The following is a 20,285-nucleotide window of genomic DNA, read 5'->3' as shown; positions in this document are numbered from 1 at the left end:
CACAGGATTTTTAGTATGCAGACTTTGCTATGTCAGCTTCTGTCTTCTGTCCTAGTTCTCATCTGTGGTTTGTACAGATGCAGCTGCTAGCCAGCTAAGATACGACTAAGCAAGGGGTCACTAGATATGAGGAATTAATGACCGTTTCCCAGCATAATGTCACTATTTCATTTTTTTGCCAACTTACCTTTGGTCATCAGCACCATTTTGACTGCTGTTCAGGACAATTCTCCAAAGATCCGAGGATACCAGTTTCTTTTGGTCACTCACAAGATTGATATCTGGCAACTGTAGCTCACAAACTTTGCTTTCAGACAGACTAAATTCTTGAAATGCAACAAAAACCTTCTGGAGTTCATCCCAGTATTCCAAACTACAAGGAATCTATATTAAAATAAAGATTTTAAAAGTTGCAAATACAAACTATGATACAGTTCTATATTTGTTGAAATGCAAATTAAATCATCCAAGTTATAATATGAATAAGACTTTTAGAAAAGGATGTCTGTAAGACAGTAGTTCAAAATTTCTTTCATAGTTGTATTTACCCTGTTTACCTACTTTATTTTAAAAGACCCATTCAAAAATATATGAAAAAAGCCAAGAAAGTTTTTAAATAAAAGAGAAAAAAATGAGGAACAAATACCTACCAGGTGTTAAGTTTATTATAAGGCTATAGCAGTTAAAAGATAAGGTTTGAGTAATGGCCTACAAATAGAAGAAACAGAACACAAAATAGTATAAGATATAAGTACTGATAAATTTTAGTATGTAAGGAAGATACCATTTCCAACAAGTAGGGAAAGACAAGAAATGAAGCTACAAGAACTGTCCAGCCATTTGGTAAAACCAAAGTGGGTCCCTACATCATTCCTACACGAAAGTAGATTCCCAAAGGATAAAAATATTAAAGGCCAAAACTGAAAGCAGAGGAGGAAAAAAATTGGTTAATACTTTTATAATAGGGCAGTTTTTTATAAGTATCGCATGAAACCCATCAACCGCACAAAACAACAGTAGATAAAATCAAATTTTTTTTAAAAAAGCAAACTGGGTAAGATAGGTGATATTCTATGATAGTTCCAGGAGTAACTGTTGTGGTAGCAGAGAGATCTTACAAATCAATGACAAAATGATAAATAAGCATGTAGAAAAACATTTAAAAAGGAAGTATGTTGGAAAAGGCAATTAGCGATGGGCCCTGAACTTCCCTGCATGTCATTGCTAGGTATGACTAGGATGCAAGGCCCTGAAAGCTGTTAACTGGGGCTAGTTCTTAGGTTGTGTTTCCAGAGAAGAACCCTGAGGCATGTGGGAAAGTCTCTCTGCAGGACAAAAAGAAGACTCACTCTAAAGGAGTAGATTTGACAAGCTCCGTGTTCCTTGGCGCCTACCATCCCCGAGGGCCCTTCTGCATTGCCCTTGTGGGACCTGCGGGCAAGAGGAACCAGTACAAACATGATGCTCATGTTACTTGTTGTGCGCGGAGTAATAATGTTCTTTGTTTTTGACCCATGAGTCTTACATCTTCTGCCAGTCGCCAGGGAACACTAACAGGCTGATTTATTAGCTGGTATATGGTAAAATCGCAGACTCTGACACTAATTAGTTCACAGCAAAAGAAAAGTAATCAGCCAGTAAGCCTGAAAAGATACTCAACTTCACTAATACGTAAATTCAAATTCAAATTCACAACATAGTGTTTTTTATTTGTTACTCTGGCAGTTTTAAAAGACGAACAGCTCCAATGTCTGCATGGGTAAGGAAATAAGCATTTCCATCCAGCATTTTTGGAGGGCAATTTGGTAATATCACTTAAATGCTTGGAAGTATATGTCTAAGAATTTGTTTACAGAGATTCCAATACAAGTGTGAATTTAGTTCAGCACTGGCTGTATTAGTAAGAAATTAGAAATGAATCAGATATCCATTAATAGGGGATTAGTTAAATATCACATGAAGATCTATAAATGGATTACTATACAACCACTAAAATGAATAAGGAATATCTATATACACTAACACAAAAGACATCCAAGGTACATTACTAATTTTAAAAAAAAAAAGCTTTAAAATAGAACATGTGGGTTATTCCCATTTGTCTTTGGGGGAAAAAAAAAAAAAAAAAAAAAGGACTGTCCTCAGGTACGTCTTTTCTTTTGGAAACATTCCCTAATTACCATCCTCAGAGCTGATTGCTGCCTCTTTTGTGTCACTACTATTTCTAATACACTCCTTTATCATAAAACTCATCACACTTTGTAATTCCCTATTTCCATGTTTGTCTCCTTTAGTCAACTCTGAGATCCTTGTACAAAAATGACACATTATGTAAAAAAATTTTTCTTAGCATCTAACAGTTTTTGGACATGCTAGGATCTTAACAGAAGCTTCCTAAATGAATAGATTTCTCCTTTTTCCCCCTAAATAATGATTCCTAATCTTTCAATGGGAATAAATGTTACCTCTCCACCCATAACAGTTTCTTTTCTTTAAAGAGGGACTTGAGCATCGGTGTGTGGAGAGATGCTTACTGGGAAAAAGGGGGAACAAAATGGATATGAGTAAGAGACAGGGGGATGCAACAGAAGCATATGTTCTCTTTAGTGATGAGGACAAGTAACACATTCATAGTAATCCACTTTACCCACCATTTCTTGAAATTCTCTCTCCCTTCATGCTTTCCATGACCTACATTTTTCTAACTTTCCCTTCTCTGGGTCTTTGTTCCTATATTCTCTCTCAGCCTAAAATACCTGCATACCCCTTCATTTCTTATTGTCTCATATTTAAATCCTTCCCATCTATCAAGGTCCAAATGAAATACCACCTTATTTCGAGCCTTTTCACCTCCCCAGATGGAGAAATGCTCTCTTTTTTTTCCTGAACTCTAATAGTTTTTTAAAAGGGAGTCTGTTTCATAGCTCTTATGTCTGTATACCTCATGTTATAGTTATTTCTATACATGACATCTTCCCTGGTAGGCACATTCTTTGAGGGAATGATTTCCATTTGGCTGAGCTTTGGATTTTCATAGCACCTGGCAAAGTGTATACAGTGAATGTTCAAGAAAAAAAAAGTTGCTGAATGAATAATTCATGAATGAATGAATGAATGAAGGAATATACACAAACTGGGTGATTCAGTCCTTCTCTGGCACATTAAAAATTCTCCACAAAGAAGTAGAGAAGATGAAGGCATGAACTTTGGAGTCAAACCTAACAGGATTCAATTCCTAGCTCCTAGCTATGACTTCTTGGGCAAATCCATTTCTCCAACATCACTTTCTTTATTTCTAAAAAGGAAAGAGTAACAGAACTATCTCAGGAATTGTGAGAATCCAAAGAGACAAAGCATCTCATATAATACCACAAAGTAAAAGCTTAAGAAGTGTTAGCCATGAATTACTTATCCTTTTCATGCTCAAAGAACACTTCTGAAACTTGGGCATCTTTACCAGGAGCTGTGAGTTTGTGATAAGCAGTCTTACTTGCCAGATTTCTTAACGATGGGCTGGGCTTGTAAGAAGAAAATAATAAGCCTTGAACCTGGATAGGCAGGAACACTGTAATCATAGTTCAATACAGTTTTCTGCTACACGCCTATTAAAACATGGTCCTCCATGTTGGCTATGACTTGAGAGATAAAGGACTATCTCATTGCTTATCTTCCCTCTGGACTGCCAGTGACTGCCAATGAGTCAGTCCTTTGGTGTAGGTTAGTCATAACCAGAGGTGGGTAAGATGTGGAAGAGGGCAAATGAGTTTAGAAAAGCATATTTAAAAACCTATTGTTTTTCTGTAATGCAAACAATACAATGTAAAGTTCAAAATTATCTTCTTGGTAGGGAGGTTACACAGAAAGTACAGTGAAAAGAAAAGACTTGTTTCTGGTATTGTCTCCAGAAGTTCTCCATTAAAATTAATATATAATAGCTTATGAAAATTGGCTGTCACATTGGAAAGCAGAGTGGGGCTTTAAGGAAGAAAAATCTAGTAATTTTTGATGTGCAAGGCGAGGGTTGGAATAGGTCCATAATATAAGGCAATCCAAGCTGGGAACCATTGTGGGAAGCCATGAGGCAGTTTAAGGGCAATGAAACTGGACTGTACCAACACTGGCACTTAGGGGAGGAGGAGTTATGGAGAGTTCAAAAAGAAAGACTTGGAAGAGAGCCAAAGACAAACTTTATTTAGTTCACAACTTTGTGTGAGGCTGGCTCTGTGGTTACATACTTCAACTTGAACATTACAGACAACTCTGAAGATTCAGACAACAATAGAAAACTACTAGAGAAATAAATCCCCAAATATCTCAGCTATGTGTTTGTTAGGATTTGCCTTTGTACACCCTATTTTTCTTGTTTAACAAAGGGATATTAATAAATTCACTCCAAATAAACTTCTGTTGAAAAAAATCGTACTACATTGGATGTCTGTGAGTACATTTGCTAAAGCATATTTGATCCCTTCCACCATTACAAGGATGTATTTGTCTTCAAGACTTCTGATGGAAAGCTAAAATGAGCATAACTAGTATTTTAAAGGTAATTTTAGTCAATTATCCATTCAGATACACATTGAGTCATAAATTTATAAACCATACACATAGAATCTTTATGTTTTATTTCTCCATCTTAAAATGTCTTTCTGGTATGGCACTCCCATGGGATGAAATCTTAAGTCATGGCTCTACAATTTGAGCAACTCTTTAATGAATCTGAGCCTCAGTTCCCTCATTTGAGAAATGCAGATAACAAAAACTATTGTTTTTAGGCCATGTTAAGGATTTTTGACTTTACCTTCACATCAGTGGGACATCTTTGAAGGGTTTTAAAGCAAAGAAGTAATGGGCCAAATGTATGTTTCTTTTAAAAGCTTCTGAATGTTGTATAGAGAATGGATTAAAAAAGGGCAAGCCTGGATGTGAAAGGACCAGGCAGGAAGTGAGTACTGTGGTCTATACCTAGAGTATGGTTGGTGGCAGCAGAGTGATGTGTGGGAGATTCTTGGGACATAAAATTTTATCGCCCGACTAGATACAAGGAGAGGGAGATGTCAAGGTTTCTGGCCCAAGCAACTCAGTGAGTGCTGAGGTCATTTACAAAGTTGGGTAAGACTCATCTGTCCCACGGGGGAGTAGGTTTGTGGTATATGTGGGGTAGAGGAGGGGAGATCATGAGTTCATTTTTAGGCAAGCTGAGTTAGAAGGAGCAATGAGGTATTCAAGTGGAAATTTGCAGTAAGGAGTTGGCTATTCTAAAGAGTAGAAGAGGGAGTTAATGTGTTGATACATGGCTCTAGGTTTGCCCAGCCTTAGCCTTTTGTCTGGAGAGTGTAATGGAAAGACAGAGCATCAGAGTTCAGGGTGTTTATTGGCAAGAGGGTGTTTTAAATGATGGATTAAGAATATAAACTGGCTGAAAGGGGATGAGAAAACAGAGTGAGCTGATGGACAGGGAGAGAGAAGGGATAGGTTTCTATGTGATATTTACAGGTTTATATATAGTTTAACAAATGACCATAGTGGAGTCTGCTGAGTGAGCAGGCTGGTGAGACAGACCACAAGTGAGATGAGATGCTGGAATGAGTGATTGAGGAGGCAGAACAGTTTGGGATGAAAGCAAGGTCCGGGACTTGCTGTTGGCTGGGTCATTTGCAAGGATGTTGATGTCAGTTGGGGGTGGGCTAAATGGGTGATTGGTACTGAGGGGGCACTTGTAATGAGCACTGGGTGTTATATGTAAGTGATGAATCACTAAATTCTATTCCTGAAACTAATATTACACTATATGTTAACTAATTAGAAATAAAAAATTGAAAGAAAGAAAAAAGAAGCCCTGGGCCAGAGACTTCTGAGAATTTGGAAAAGTGACGAAAAAGTTAGTAGGTGACAACAACAAAGAGGGGTGGGGAGGACAATTAATTAGATGGAATGAGTCTCAAAGGAGCAGGGAGATTTTATACGAGGGTAGAAGAGCAAAGGCAAGTGGCACTGGTGAACAAGAACATCTTATCTCCTGACCTTGAGGTAAAAAGAGATGGAGGGAATGAAGTCTCCACCTCAGAGGGTTACAATGGTGCACAGAGTCCCAGGGGACAGCAAGACTTTTATCTAAGGTAAAGGGACAGGGGAAATGCTTAAAGAAGAGATGGAGGTTTAGAGGAGTTCACAAATCAAGTGTCCAGAGGGCTCAGTGGAAGGGTCTGGGAGGTAGAAAGAAGGTCGATGAGAGGAGGAAAAAGGGATGCGAGTCAGTGTCTATCCATACAAGAGGAGATCATTCTGTGGGGATTCTGCGTGACTCAGTTGGTTAAGCATCTGCCTTCAGCTCAGGTCATAACTGCAGAGTTCTGGGATGAAGCTCTTTATAGGGCTTCCCACCCAGGACAGAATCTGCTTCTCCCTTCTCCTTTGCCCTACCCCTACTCATGTGCATTCTCTCCTCTCTCTTTGTCAAATAAGTAAGGAAATAAATAAAATCTTTTATTTATTTATTTATTTTATTATTATTTTTTAAACATTTTATTTATTTGACAGACAGAGATCACAAGTAGGCAGAGAGGCAGGCAGAGAGAAAAGAGGAAGCAGACTCCCTACAGAGCAGAGAGCCCGACATGGGACCCGATCCCAGGACCCTGGGATCATGACCCGAGCTGAAGACAGAGGCTTTTAACCACTGAGCCACCCAGGCGCCTATTTATTTATTTATTTATTTATTTAAAAGAGGGGCTAAATCTCCTAGTTCAGGTAGTGACTAGGAGAGAGGGAAGAGAGCCATGTATTGAAAATGAGTCCTGATTTAGGAGGGTTGAGACAATGGTTGTGGTTCTAAAAGTTATGCTACTATTTGCTCCTGAGGTCTGGCTTGCATTGTGTGTGTTCTCTGAGAGGGATTCTTAAAGAACTCCAGCTATTTCTCCAGTGAATTCACAGCACAAAATCTGGTATCTGATATATGCTTAATAACGTTTTAAACTAATGAATGTAGTTAGGTGCTGAAAAGTTAACACTTTCACCTTCCTAAACAGTCTTCTATTCTACAACGATCTTGTTTTATATATACTGAGCCCCTCCATTTTATTCTGCAATCACATCCACTTTGAACAAACTTTTCATTAGCTCACTAATCTTCCTTTGCCTTTCAGTTAGGAATTGACATTGCCCAGCTAATCTCTAGGTTAGTAGTACCACAATTAAACGAACAAATTGAATGCAGTCATATTGTGCTTCATATGGCAGCAATTAATTATGCTCAAGGAATAACTCTGGGCTCTGTTTTGTGTGATCTATTTAAATAACTTTATTATGTGCTTTTAGGTCTGAAAGAGATGATGTGAATGATCTTTAGTTACATATCTGTAACTGAGGATTTATTATTAATGCCTGCGCTGAATAACTTGAAGGAAAGAGGACTATTCCAAGGAAGTTGGGTTGCCAAAAAATAGTTTAGAAAGCTTGAATATCTAATACTGAGTCATGGGAAGTGGGAACAAGTAAATTGGTTTCACTGGAAAACATTCCACATGTAACACATGGTACATTTCAAATGACTGTCAAGATTATATATATTTTTTATAACATTTTGTTTTCCTATCCATTATTTGACAGAATCTAAAAAATTAGCCAGCCATACATAATAAACTGTACTCTAAGCATATGTGGTCTTTGCATATGAATATATTTTAGGTTGTATATCTGCCAGTTGGTAAGAGCACATGTATTTTTGCATTTAAAATGTTATTCCACAATTTGTTTCCATTTGATGGCTAATTTGGGAAGATTTGCATGTGTGTTGGCTATTTAAAAATATTTCTGGTACAAAGAATATTTTGGCACTTAATTTGTTTTTATTACTCAATAGCACTGCCAAGACTATTAGCAAGGTTGCAAGTGCCCATCTGTCCTCATAGATAAATCGCTCTGATTTCTTTGTGCAGGGCCTGCTGAAGCTGGGCCACTGCCCTTTTGCCCACACAGTCATAATAAGCAACCTAGGAAAAGGATACCGAGAAAGTATCTTCCTTATATTTATGTGTATAATAAAGAGTCAGTAGGGAGGAGGAGATCTAGCAAGTGATGGATTCCATCAGTCTTGTTTCAACTGTCTTTTAGTTTGTATTAGACAAAATAGAGGCAGAGTGGCTACATTGGGTTGGTTAGCGAGCATAAAGCTGGAACTTTCATTCAGGACTAGTTATTAAACCTGGTTGTAGCAGAGGACACCACTTTTATTACTCTCCCCACCACATTTCCAGATTTCCCAGGATGCCAAGTCAACAGGTGACTAGGGGGAAGAACAGCTGCTTTTTTCAACATCACCTTTGTTTTTGTAATAATAATACTGATGGCAGCTGTGGCAGAAGAAACTACCTTGTAAATAGTCCCGTACAATTTACAAAGATTTTTCTTATATACTACCTTAGTGAGGAAAATATTATTGCCATTTTAAGGATAAGTTAACTATGGCCCAGAGAAGTCAGGTATCATGTTCAAGAACACATATTTAGTAAGAGAGACCTACTGGCTATAGATTTTATGCTCTTCAACTCATTACCCTTAAAGAAGAAAAACACACCTAATAATGTGTTACTTGCAATTTCCATGTTCCCATTTCTTTAAAGTGGATTCTTGGGAAGAAATCTGAATGTGGGATCCATTTTAATCTTTATCATTTATCCCAGTCTTTTTAGTTACTTAATTGGGCAAATGTTTTCTCTCTCTTTTTTTTTTTTTTTCTCTCAGCACTTTGAATATGTTATTCCTCTCCCGGTGGCCTGCATGATTGCTGATGAGAAATCAGTTGTTGATCTTATCAATCATCCCACGTATATATGATGAGTCAAAAAGTTGTCTTTTGACAGTCTGAGTTGAGTTTATCCTACTTGAAGTTCACTGAGCTGTTGGATGTGTACACTAAGTTTCATCCAATCTGGAAAGTGTTCAGTCATTATTTCTTCAAATATTCTTTCTCTCTCTCTCCTCTCTTTCTAGGATTCCCATAATGTATAGCTTGATACACTTGATGGTATTCCATAGGTCTCTGAGGCTCTGTTTATTTGTCTTAATTCTTTTTCTTTCTGTTCTTCAGACTCAATAATCTCAACAAACCTATCTTTAAGTTTACTAATTTTTTCTTCCCTGCTCAAATCTGCTGTTGAGACCGTCCAGTAAATTTTTCATTTCAATTACTATACCTTTTAACTCTGGGATTTCTATTTGATTCTTTTTTCTTTATAATATCTATCTCTTTATTGATATATTTGGTACAAAGTCATTCTCATATTTCCCTTTAGTCCCTTAAACATGACTTTCTTTAGATTCTTGAACATATTTAAAATACGTAGCTAAATTTTTGTCTGGCAAGATCAACATCTGGGCTTCTGAAGGACAGATTCTTTTGATTACTTTTCCCATCTATGGGCCATACTTTGTTTCTTTGCATATTACATATTTTTTTCTTGAAAACTAGTCATTTAAAATGACACAAAATTTTATTATGTTAATGAGTATTAACTCTATTACTATTGTACTGTTAATAAACAGTGGCAACTGTGGAAATCAGATTCTCTCCCTTGCCCAAGGCTTCTTGTCATTGCTATTTGTTGTAACTGTTTGTGTCTAGTAACATTTATGAACCAGTTCTAAAAAGTATGTATTCTTTATCATATGGTCACTTAAGTCTCTAGTTGGTGAGCTTAGTGGTCAGTTAATGATTACAGATTTCCTTAACAGTCTAGAACCAATAAGCCCCCATATCTGCTGAGATGCTCTATGTGCTGTTGGACATGCTTTCAACTCTGTCTTAGCCCTCCCTTCCTGCTTACGCAGAGCCTTAAGGTTAGTCAGAGGTGAGAGTGTAGGGCCCTCTCAGGTCAATGCTGTGCAAGTGCAGAGCCTGGGGCAAGAACATAGCCCTAAGCATCCGTATGCTGTTATGGTTTCCCAGGTATCTGCTGGAGCTTTTCAAAGCTTCTGTAAACATCTCATTCTGCAGCTTTTCCTTTTAAACTTTTTGGTTAGCTTAAAAGTTTATCTGTTATCCACAGCCTTAAGCAGCCTTAAAACTAATCAATTTCCTCAAATGCTTCCTGACATCTACCCCTGGGGTGGGTGGAGCAGAGACTTTTCACACTGGAATATTCCTAGTTGATAACTTTTGAAAAAGTAATTGTAGTGAAACTCTTTTTTTTAATAGACAGTTATTTTATCTTATTAACCATTAAGAGTATACACTCCATTTATAACAATATCAAAGTGGTATTAACACTAAATATATTCCACAGGGGGAATGCATTGGAAAGATTAGAGATAGATAGGTTATAGAGTTTTTAAGTGATGACTGTAAGAGAGTATGTAAGTAAATAGTTAAAATAAAGAAAGGTCTGAGCATGAAATAGTTGATTGAAGTGTGACTGGAAGAGACAATGTATATGTAGAAATTGGTATAAATGGACAATATAATCATTAAAACCTGATAAGCTAAAAAAAATACCATACAGAAGAGGTTTCTGTTTATAATTATGATTGGATGTAACTGTACTAAATATGAAGAACATTTCTTATAATCAGTTATTTTTAATAACAATAGGAGAAACATTCATTACTCAGAACAAATGCAACTGAGTAAAGATACTTTCCAATAGTTATTAGTTTTTAATAGTTATTAAAAATGTAAAATTTATATATTTATATTAAAATATATTTAAAAATGTATTCTGGGGGCACCTAAAAAATGTATTCTGGATGGCTCAGATGGTTGGGCATCTGCCTTCAGCTCAGGTCATGATCTCCAGGTCCTGGGATCGAGCCCCATGGCAGGCTCCCAGCTCAGCAGGGAGTCTGTTTCTCCCTCTCCATTTGTCTCTCCCTATGTTGTGCTCTGTCTCTGAATCTCTCTCAAATGAATAAATAAAAATCTTGAATAAAAACATATTCTGACAATGAATTTGCTGATTTTTTGGTTTCTACTTCAAAGTATAAATCTATCATTTAATTATGACACAGAATACAAATATATTTGCAATCTCAAATGTTTTTAGTTTATAATACTATTTCTTTTTATGTGTACCTGCTTTTTTAGTTGATTTTGAAGAAGGAAAAGAAAAGATTCTATACATCTTCAACTAATAGAAGTCATACCAAAAAAAAAAAAAAAAAAAAAACCCAACTTAAAATATTGGAACCAGTTGAGAAACCACAAGTATTCAAATGCAGGAAATCATGATTTTATAACATTTGAATGTGATCTACTCTTGGGAAACAAAGTTAACCAAACCCTATTTCTGTACAGGAAATATTCCAGCGTACAGTTGTAATACATTGTGGTGAAGGGGTACAGCTGCAGAGTTTTCACCTGTAATGCCCCACTGGTATTGTGGCTTACTGCATTGCATCAAGACTGCCTTCCTGTCCGGAAAACCCTCTAAGTACAAACAAGACTCTAAGTCCAGATTTTATTTTCCCTTGGTATCAAAATATGGTAATTTAAGAGCCATGAGAAATACTTTTTAGCCTTTAAAAGGAAATATGTAACATTCTTTTATTAGGATCTATGTTTGGGTTGGTTTTTCAAAAAACTTAACATATGACCCAGTTATCTTATCAATTTATCAAGCTACCAAGTTTCAAGCAAATGCAGGTGTGTAATATGACATCTTTCAAGATAATATTTTTCCTTAAAAAGAAATAACAAAAATATATTAAGAATTTTTGAGTCAAAACTAACTTAAAGCAGAGGCAACTTTACTATTTTATGGTTTCTTTTAATAAGAATACAAGTCCTAAACTCAGTACTGTGCTCTACTCTCATCTCTAACTGTTCAGGTATTTTACTCATGTGCATGAAATGATGAAATGAACATGGTATACAGTAAAGAATATTAATTGAGAATCAGGGAGAGCTTACTTCTTGTCTAAATTTAATTGCTAGCTGCTTTTGTCACCTTAAGTTGAAGTCACGTAACCAATCTGAGCCTCAATTTTCTTACCTCTAAAAAATTAGGATGATGGGATAAGATTATTCTAGCTCTTTCCAATTTTAAAGCAATATATAAATACATAAAGAAATATATATGTACAGTATTATATAAATATAAATGTATGGATATAGGGTTTGCTTCTTAAAGTTTATATTTTAGGAAAAGAGTTCATATTTTAAAGTATACACTGTGAGCCCAAATTTACATAATTTTATTCCAATCCTAGTGATAGTTCTGTAAATTGGTTAAGGATATATCCATTTCAGATGAGGACAAGAAAGATCCAAAGTGTTACACAACTTGCCAAGGATCTCAGTGATAATAAATTATAGGTCTTGGACCATTGGATTCTAGAACCCAGGGAGCTTATTCACTCTACTGTACTGACTCCCATATTTTAGTTACCTGATTGTGCAGGATTTAAAAACTATGCAACCTGACAAATAAGCAATGCTCATAAACCAAATACTTATGCTGTAATAATTTGCTATATGATTATTCTTAAAACTAAAAAAGTTAAATATAAAATATTTAATAAAATATAAAATAATCATTGATAACCACTCTTAATAACCCTTTACAATAAGAAAGAGAACTATCATACAGATAGTATAACCTTCAATAATTGGAAAGAAGAAGGGATTATAAAGTAACTTTTAAAAATCTTAAAATATTTTAGAACAAAAAGCAAGTTTAGTGTATTTTGTAAAGGCTTGTCATAAACGTTTAAACTAGAATGGGGTCAACAAACTTGAGGTATATATACATACACACCTCAAGTGTTTGATACATATACATACATATATATCTCAATATATATATATATATATACACACACACAAATAAAGTGATATCTGTTTCAACTACATGACTTTCCCTATTATAGGAGTTAGAAAATACCTAAATGAGTATATGTCTGTGTTCTAATGAAATTTTGTTTACAAGGACAGATGGTGGGCTGTATTTGGCCTTCAGGCCATGTAGCTTGCTGATTCCTCATTTAGATGAATATTGTTGTCTTTACAGAGGTCCTTTAGAGTATGTCTTTTGGGAAATAATTCTCCATAAGCCTTTAATGTTTCCACATGTCTTGGAGGTAAAGGCATTATTTTTGCTCCAGACTATCTTTTCAAGGATATATGTACAGCAAACAGCCATGGAAGACGGAGATAACGTCTCCCTACAAAAAGAGAGCAGGCATGTTTACCTCCCATTATAAAAGATTCAGGCTTCCCAAGTTCTGGGTTCCTCTTCTATAATGTAACTCACTGTGTATGCAAGTGTCACCTGGCTCTTTTCATGTTGCCCTAAAGAAACTGGGGCTTGATGAACCAGCACATATGCACTCTGTTGTAGGTATTAAGCTGCCATTCATCCAGCACTTCTGTGTTTTCTATCAGTATCCATGGGAGTGCAGCAGGCTAAGCTGTTAGACTGCAAACGAGGTAAAACTTAGACTCTTCACAATTGTGGACAATATTTACATTTATTTAATATATATTTTATATGTTTCATATATATCACACATATACATAAATGTGTGTATAAGAATGAGATTAATTAACCTCTCAATTATTCTTAATTTATTCAATGGTATTGTTTCTATGATAAAGGCAAGCTACTAATAACCAGGCAAGAGTGACTCATGATTTTGATTCTGATGGAAGTATGATGAAAAGAGTTATTTGCTGACACATACAGAAAGGAAAAAGAAAAAAATATAAAAAATTAAAGATACTAAGAATGCCTAATCAGCTCCTAATTAAAGGGAAGACTATACTGTGTAGTTTCCCTACCTCCCTTCTTTTCTTCCTTCCTCCCTCCCTTCCCTTCCTCCCTTCCTCTCTTCCCTTTTCCTTCCTTCCTTCTTTCTCTTAAGATTTTATTTATTTGAGAGGGAGAGCAAGAGCAAGCACGCATATGTGAGTGGGGGAAGGAGCAGAGGGAGAGGGACAAGCAGACTCTGTGCTGAGCACAGAGTCCCCATGCAGGGCTCAATCTCATGACCCTGAGATTGTGACCTAAGTTGAAATCAAGAGTCAGATGCTTAACCAACTGAGCCACCCAGGTGGCCCTGTGTAATTTTCAAAATAGTAACCTTAATTGACCTCTGATATTCTGAATAAATGTCCTAGGAGAATAAATCTCAGCATGTTAAAATGATATTATATGCAAATACCATTAACATTCCCAAGGAATTATGCCCAAATTCTGGCCCCTCCCCATCTTCCTAGACTAATCTCCTACTTTTATACTACATACGCCTTTAGCTGCCTTCAATTTGCTCCATCAGAGCTTCTTGAAATCTCATTCACCTTTCAAAACTATTCTCTTCACCTCCTCCCAAGAAAACAACAAAACACCCTTCTCTACTCATCCAAATTAGAAGTGATTTCTCTTCTGAACTCCCAAAACATACATAGTTTAAAGTCTTTTTATGGCATTAGGTAATACTATTTTGTGTTGTGGTTATCTATGTATATCTGTGCACACGGAACTCGAGCTTAGATATCACTGTAACTTTCTGCCTTTCTTCAAAGGAACTTTGGGTAGAATAAGTACATAACCTTAGCTGCTACTCTCTTTGTTCAAAACTTTTAACAGAACTATTGCAAGGATCTCCTTGTCTTCACCCTGCTCATTCAGTAGGCTTCACAGACCTACAAAGAGATCATGAAAATAGGGCCTTACTTTGGCGATTACTTTGAGGAGACAGTCTCAATGCATTAAGCTAATCTTATTCTATTTTATCTTAGACTTTTAGTCACAATCAAAGGTACTGGAAATCAAAGGTAGATGTCATACAAACTCTGCCCACAAGAAGTCCGATGTAAAGGAAGGAATCAGTACTATAAAGAGGCCCAGGGTAATATGGGTGTTCTAAAGAGGGGCAACATTCCCAGCCTGCAGGGAGATAGACAATACCAGGGAAGGCTTCCTCGAGGAAGGATCAAGAAATGAACATATAAAAGTAACAAATTCATACATGTACGAGATATGTTTTATCTTTTCAAGATCAAGTTAAGGCATTCCCTACCTAGAAATACTACATTATAAATGTATACAAAATTCATACCATTAAATTAAATGTGAAGTGTCATTTTTTTCAGATATACATAAATCTAGCTGATAAGAAGTGACAATTTAATTGGCACAAACCATTGGGGAGTATCTATTTTAAAAAAGAGATGAAATGTATTTTACGATAAACTTGAAAATCAGGAAACATTAATTTTTGTGTTACTAGGTATCTAATAAAATTTTGTTCACCGCACATAAAATACTTAGAATTTGAAAATATATGTTCAAATCTGATAAAGCAAACGTAAGTAGACTGTATAGATTCCTAAGACAATCATATTCTCAAATGACCACCTCAACACTATAGCCCTAAAGTGGAATGCAAAAGAAAAGGAGTCAGGGATACCTATGATATATACTCTTACCAAGAAAACGTAAATGCCTTTGACATTGATTACGATTTTTTCCTATTATCTGTCATGTCAAATTTGCCTGAAATAATGACTTCGAGTAGTTTAGTGCCAATCACTCTTAGCCTTATACTTCTCTGATTTACCATTAAGAACAGCCACAGGGTGTTAGAAAATAATGTGTATTTACATACCAACCAAACATATCAGACCATAGGTCTGTTCATTTGGTCTGTTTTCAGGTTTCAGGTGGCTAAGGGAACAAAGAAGGCTCTCATAGACACCCATAATTTTCTAAGACTTGCAAAATCATCTCTTAGAAAATCTACAGAGCGGCAAATTTCCTGGGCTAGAATGACTGGCTCTTTCTTCATAAATTAGCAGATAGAATTTCTGGCTGTACTGACCACCATTATTTGGTGGTGACCTATGTCCTGTTAAGCGAATCATCATGTAGAAAGAATGTAATGTGGAAAAGATGAGTTTGGGGAATGTTTTTTAAGACAATTTAGTTAAATTCATAACACATCATGGACTAGAAGAAAAGCCACAGACACCTAATTTGCTGTTTAGGGGTACATCACTGGCTTTGCATGGCAAATTTTTCTCTAATAAGATTCACAGAAATAAAAAACACATAACACAGAAAACTAACAAATAGTACGGACAAGAGTTAAAAAAAAAAAAGAGAGACCCAACAAACAGTTGTGCCCATAGGTCAATTTTTATATTCACAGAGAAATGGTCAGCACCTTCGTGGGTGTTCCCCATTACGATCTTCTTACTCTGACCCTACTACCCAAGGGAAAAGAAGTATTCTTGGAACATGTCACTCTTACAAAAGTAAAAAAAAAACAACAACCCACAAAGGACAAATTCTTTTATATTCCCTAATATAAGCAGTCCTTAAAATTTTAGTAAACAATTAAAATAGATGGTATTAATTTTATAGTTTTCCATAAAACAAAGAGAATGGCTTATTTTTAGGGTTCAAAAGTATAAATATTTTTGCCTTATTTTCCATGATTATACAATATTTAAAGGCTTTGATTTTCATTTATAATTCTTGATATACAAAAGCTGACAATTCCAAAAGGAATCAGGATGATTTTGCCCATGACTGAAAAATATAGGATTATAGATTCTCTAAAAGGTAAAATCTGGCACAAGTCTGAGTTTCCGTGAATGTAATAAGCTATGATTTTTGTAAACTATATATCCTCAACCCCAGGGCTTTATTATATCTCAACTGGATATTACAGCTTAATAGTTTGATCTAAGTATTTTAAAAATTCCTTTGGCTAAAAGCCAAATATAAAGCCTTTTTTTTTTTTTTTTTGTACAAAAACATATCTATTTCTAACTTCTGGCCCGCTTCTCCCTTTGGACCTCATCCCTGACAGACATCTGTATTTTGTAACTTTTCCTACATTCTGGCTCTGAAGATACTCCAAGTTTTGGCCCAATAATCCTTTCCTGTTTGAATTCATCAGTGTGAGAATCACAGGATTGTAACGGACTTTGGGAGGTCATATAGACATCAACTTGGTGCTCTGGACACTAACCCCAAATTGTGAAGAAAAATGATGTTTAAGACATGTAGAAAATATTTCAAGATTTATCTCATCAAAACTGGAGTGCTTAACATGCCTCAGTATTAGAAAATGCTTTACGATATAGTTTTCATTTTACAAAAATGTTATTTGGCAGACATCATGGCCTTCCATAAGATGAACTACCATAGAGCTTATAAAGTCCATTAAAGCTATATTTAAGACTGAGAGAAATTAGTAGCTGGGCTCCAGTGGTACAGAACTGGGCCACGGGAAGTACTTAGCTTACAGGACAGTAACATCACTCTATTGATGGTAATACAAATGCTGTAGACATTGCCATTCTGATTAAGTTTGGTCTTCAGCTTTGATCTATTTTATCTACTTCTACATATAAATGAGAATTACTATTTTCTAGGTTAATTTTTAATAAAAACAACAACACCTAGCATAACTGGGTTCCCTTACTAGCTATATGATCTTGAGTAAATTCTATCTGTAGTTTCTTTACCTATTAAACTCTAATGACAATATGGAATACACAAAGATTTTGGAAACAGCAAATGAAAGAATGTAGGAAAACTGCCCAGCAAAATTTCTGGCACACAGAAATTGCCCAATAAATGCAGGCTGCTTCTTCCCTCTTAGTGAAGAATGAATCAGTGAATTTTACTTCTGTGGGCTGGAGAAAATATGCTGACAAACTATGGAATAATCAATGTGTAAAAGGTTGACAGAGAACTTAATAATGATGGATCAGACTGATAATGTCTGATCAGTTTTAACATCACCAGAAGTGAAATAAGCAGACACCATGTGAGTCCGCTTGTGATGCAATAGAGGGAATATTGTGTCTCTTGGGGGGTATTCTTAAAAAAAAAAAAAAGTAAAAACGCAAGTGAAATATAATCAAGCCACCACAGCAACTATTAGCTTACAGAAAATACACAGAAAACAAGAAAATTTAAACAATATTATAAAGATAAATTGTGAATCAAAATGTAAAATTTAGAGAATTCTATAGGTCAAATAATCCAATGTCTTCAACAAATAAATGAACTGGAGGAGAAGAAACGAATGAAACTAAGAGAACTGATGTATATGTAAAAAATCATACTTATCAAACAATGTGTGGACCTCAGTGGGATCTTGATTCAAACAAACCAACTCTAAAAAATATTTTTGAGAGGAGGAGGAGTCAAGATGGCGGAGAAGTAGCAGGCTGAGACTACTTCAGCTAGCCGGAGATCAGCTAGAGAGCTTATCTAAAGATTGCAAACACCTGAAAATCCATCGGCAGATCCAAGAGAAGAAGAACAGCAATTCTGGAAACAGAAAAACAACCATTTCTGAAAGGTAGGACCAGCAGAGAAGTGAATCCAAGCGACGGGAAGATAGACCCCGGGGGGAGGGGCCGGCTCCCGGCAAGCGGCGGAGCAACAGCGCACAAAATCAGGACTTTTAAAAGTCTGTTCCGCTGAGGGACATAGCTCCAGAGACTAAACCGGGGTGAAGCCCACGCGGGGTCAGTGTGGCCTCAGGTCCCGCAGGGTCACAGAAGGACCGGGGGTGTCTGAGTGTCGCAGAGCTTGCGGGTATTGGAACGGGAAAACCGGATACAGAGACAGAGCCGACAGTAAGCTCGCAGCTCGGTGTTACCTTGAACCGGTCGCAGGCTCGGTGAGCTCGGAGCGCGGCCAGAGGTCAGGCAGACGGGAGTGACTGGGCGCTGTTCTCTGAGGGCGCACTGAGGAGTGGGGCCCTGGGCTCTCAGCTCCTCCGGGCGGAGACCAGGAGGCCGCCATTTGTATTCCCGTCCTCCGGAACTCTATGGAAAGCGCTCAGGGAACAAAAGCTCCTGAAAGCAAACCCGAGCGGATTACTTACCCCGGCCCCGGGTAAGGGCGGTGCAATTCCGCCTGGGGCAAAGACACTTGAGAATCACTACAACAGGCCCCTCCCCGAGAAGATCAACAAGAAATCCAGCCGAGATCAAGTTCACCTACCAAGGAGTGCGGTTTCAATACCAAGGAGAGCAGCAAAATTCCAGAGGAGGACAAAGCAAAGCACGGAACTCGTGATTTTTTTTAGTCTTGCAGTTAATTTAATTTTTTTCTTTTTCATTTTTTGTTTTTTTTTCTCACCTTCTGGTAAATTTTTTTTAACTTTTACCTTTTTCTTTTTTAACGTTTTTTAACTAGTTTATCTAATATATATATTTTTTCTTTTTTATATTTTTCTTATTTGTTTTCTTTTTTAAAAAATTTTTTTTTCTTTCTTCCTTTTTGAACCTCTTTTTATCCCCTTTCTCCCCCCTCACGATTTGGGATCTCTTCTAATTTGGTTAAAGCATATTTTCCTGGGGTTGTTGCCACCCTTTTAGTATTTTCCTTGCTCCTTCATATACTCTTATCTGGACAAAATGACAAGACAGAAAAATTCAACACAAAAAAAGAACAAGAGGCAGTACCGAAGGCTAGGGACCTAATCAATACAGACATTGGTAATATGTCAGATCTAGAGTTCAGAATGACAATTCTCAAGGTTCTAGCCAGGCTCGAAAAAGACATGGAAGATATGAGAGAAACCCTCTCGAGAGACATAAAAGCCCTTTCTGGAGAAATAAAAGAACTAAAATCTAACCCAGTTGAAATCAAAAAAGCTATTAATGAGGTGAAATCAAAAATGGAGGCTCTCACTGCTAGGATAAATGAGGCAGAAGAAAGAATTAGTGATATAGAAGGCCAAATGACAGAGAATAAAGAAGCTGAGCAAAAGAGGGACAAACAGCTACTGGACCACGAGGGGAAAATTCGAGAGATAAGTGACACCATAAGACAAAACAACATTAGAATAATTGGGATTCCAGAAGAAGAAGAAAGAGAGAGGGGAGCAGAAGGTATACTGGAGAGAATTATTGGGGAGAATTTCCCTAATATGGCAAAGGGAATGAGCATCAAAATTCAGGAGGTTCAGAGAACGCCCCTCAAAATCAATAAGAATAGGCCCACACCCCGTCACCTAATAGTAAAATTTACAAGTCTCAGTGACAAAGAGAAAATCCTGAAAGCAGCCCGGGAAAAGAAGTCTGTAACATACAATGGTAAAAATATTAGATTGGCAGCTGACTTATCCACAGAGACCTGGCAGGCCAGAAAGAGCTGGCATGATATTTTCAGAGCACTAAACGAGAAAAACATGCAGCCAAGAATACTATATCCAGCTAGGCTATCATTGAAAATAGAAGGAGAGATTAAAAGCTTCCAGGACAAACAACAACTGAAAGAATTTGCAAATACCAAACCAGCTCTACAGGAAAT

At 36.6% G+C, this 20,285-nt stretch overlaps 1 protein-coding gene across 3 annotated transcripts in view; it reads right to left on the bottom strand.

Annotated features, from left to right (window-relative positions):
- The window catches only part of VPS13B (vacuolar protein sorting 13 homolog B), a 756,179-nt gene that overhangs the window by 104,037 nt on the left and 631,857 nt on the right, over positions 1-20,285 (bottom strand). For all 3 annotated transcript variants that reach the window (XM_059394925.1, XM_059394927.1, XM_059394926.1), the window contains one exon: positions 188-384. In XM_059394925.1, coding sequence (XP_059250908.1) covers positions 188-384 — 197 coding nt within the window. The remainder of the gene's footprint in view (positions 1-187; positions 385-20,285) is intronic.

The sequence above is a fragment of the Mustela nigripes genome, chromosome 3 (genome assembly GCF_022355385.1).
Source record: "Mustela nigripes isolate SB6536 chromosome 3, MUSNIG.SB6536, whole genome shotgun sequence".
Lineage (NCBI taxonomy): Eukaryota > Metazoa > Chordata > Mammalia > Carnivora > Mustelidae > Mustela > Mustela nigripes.
This window is presented reverse-complemented; position numbering and strand designations above follow the sequence as displayed.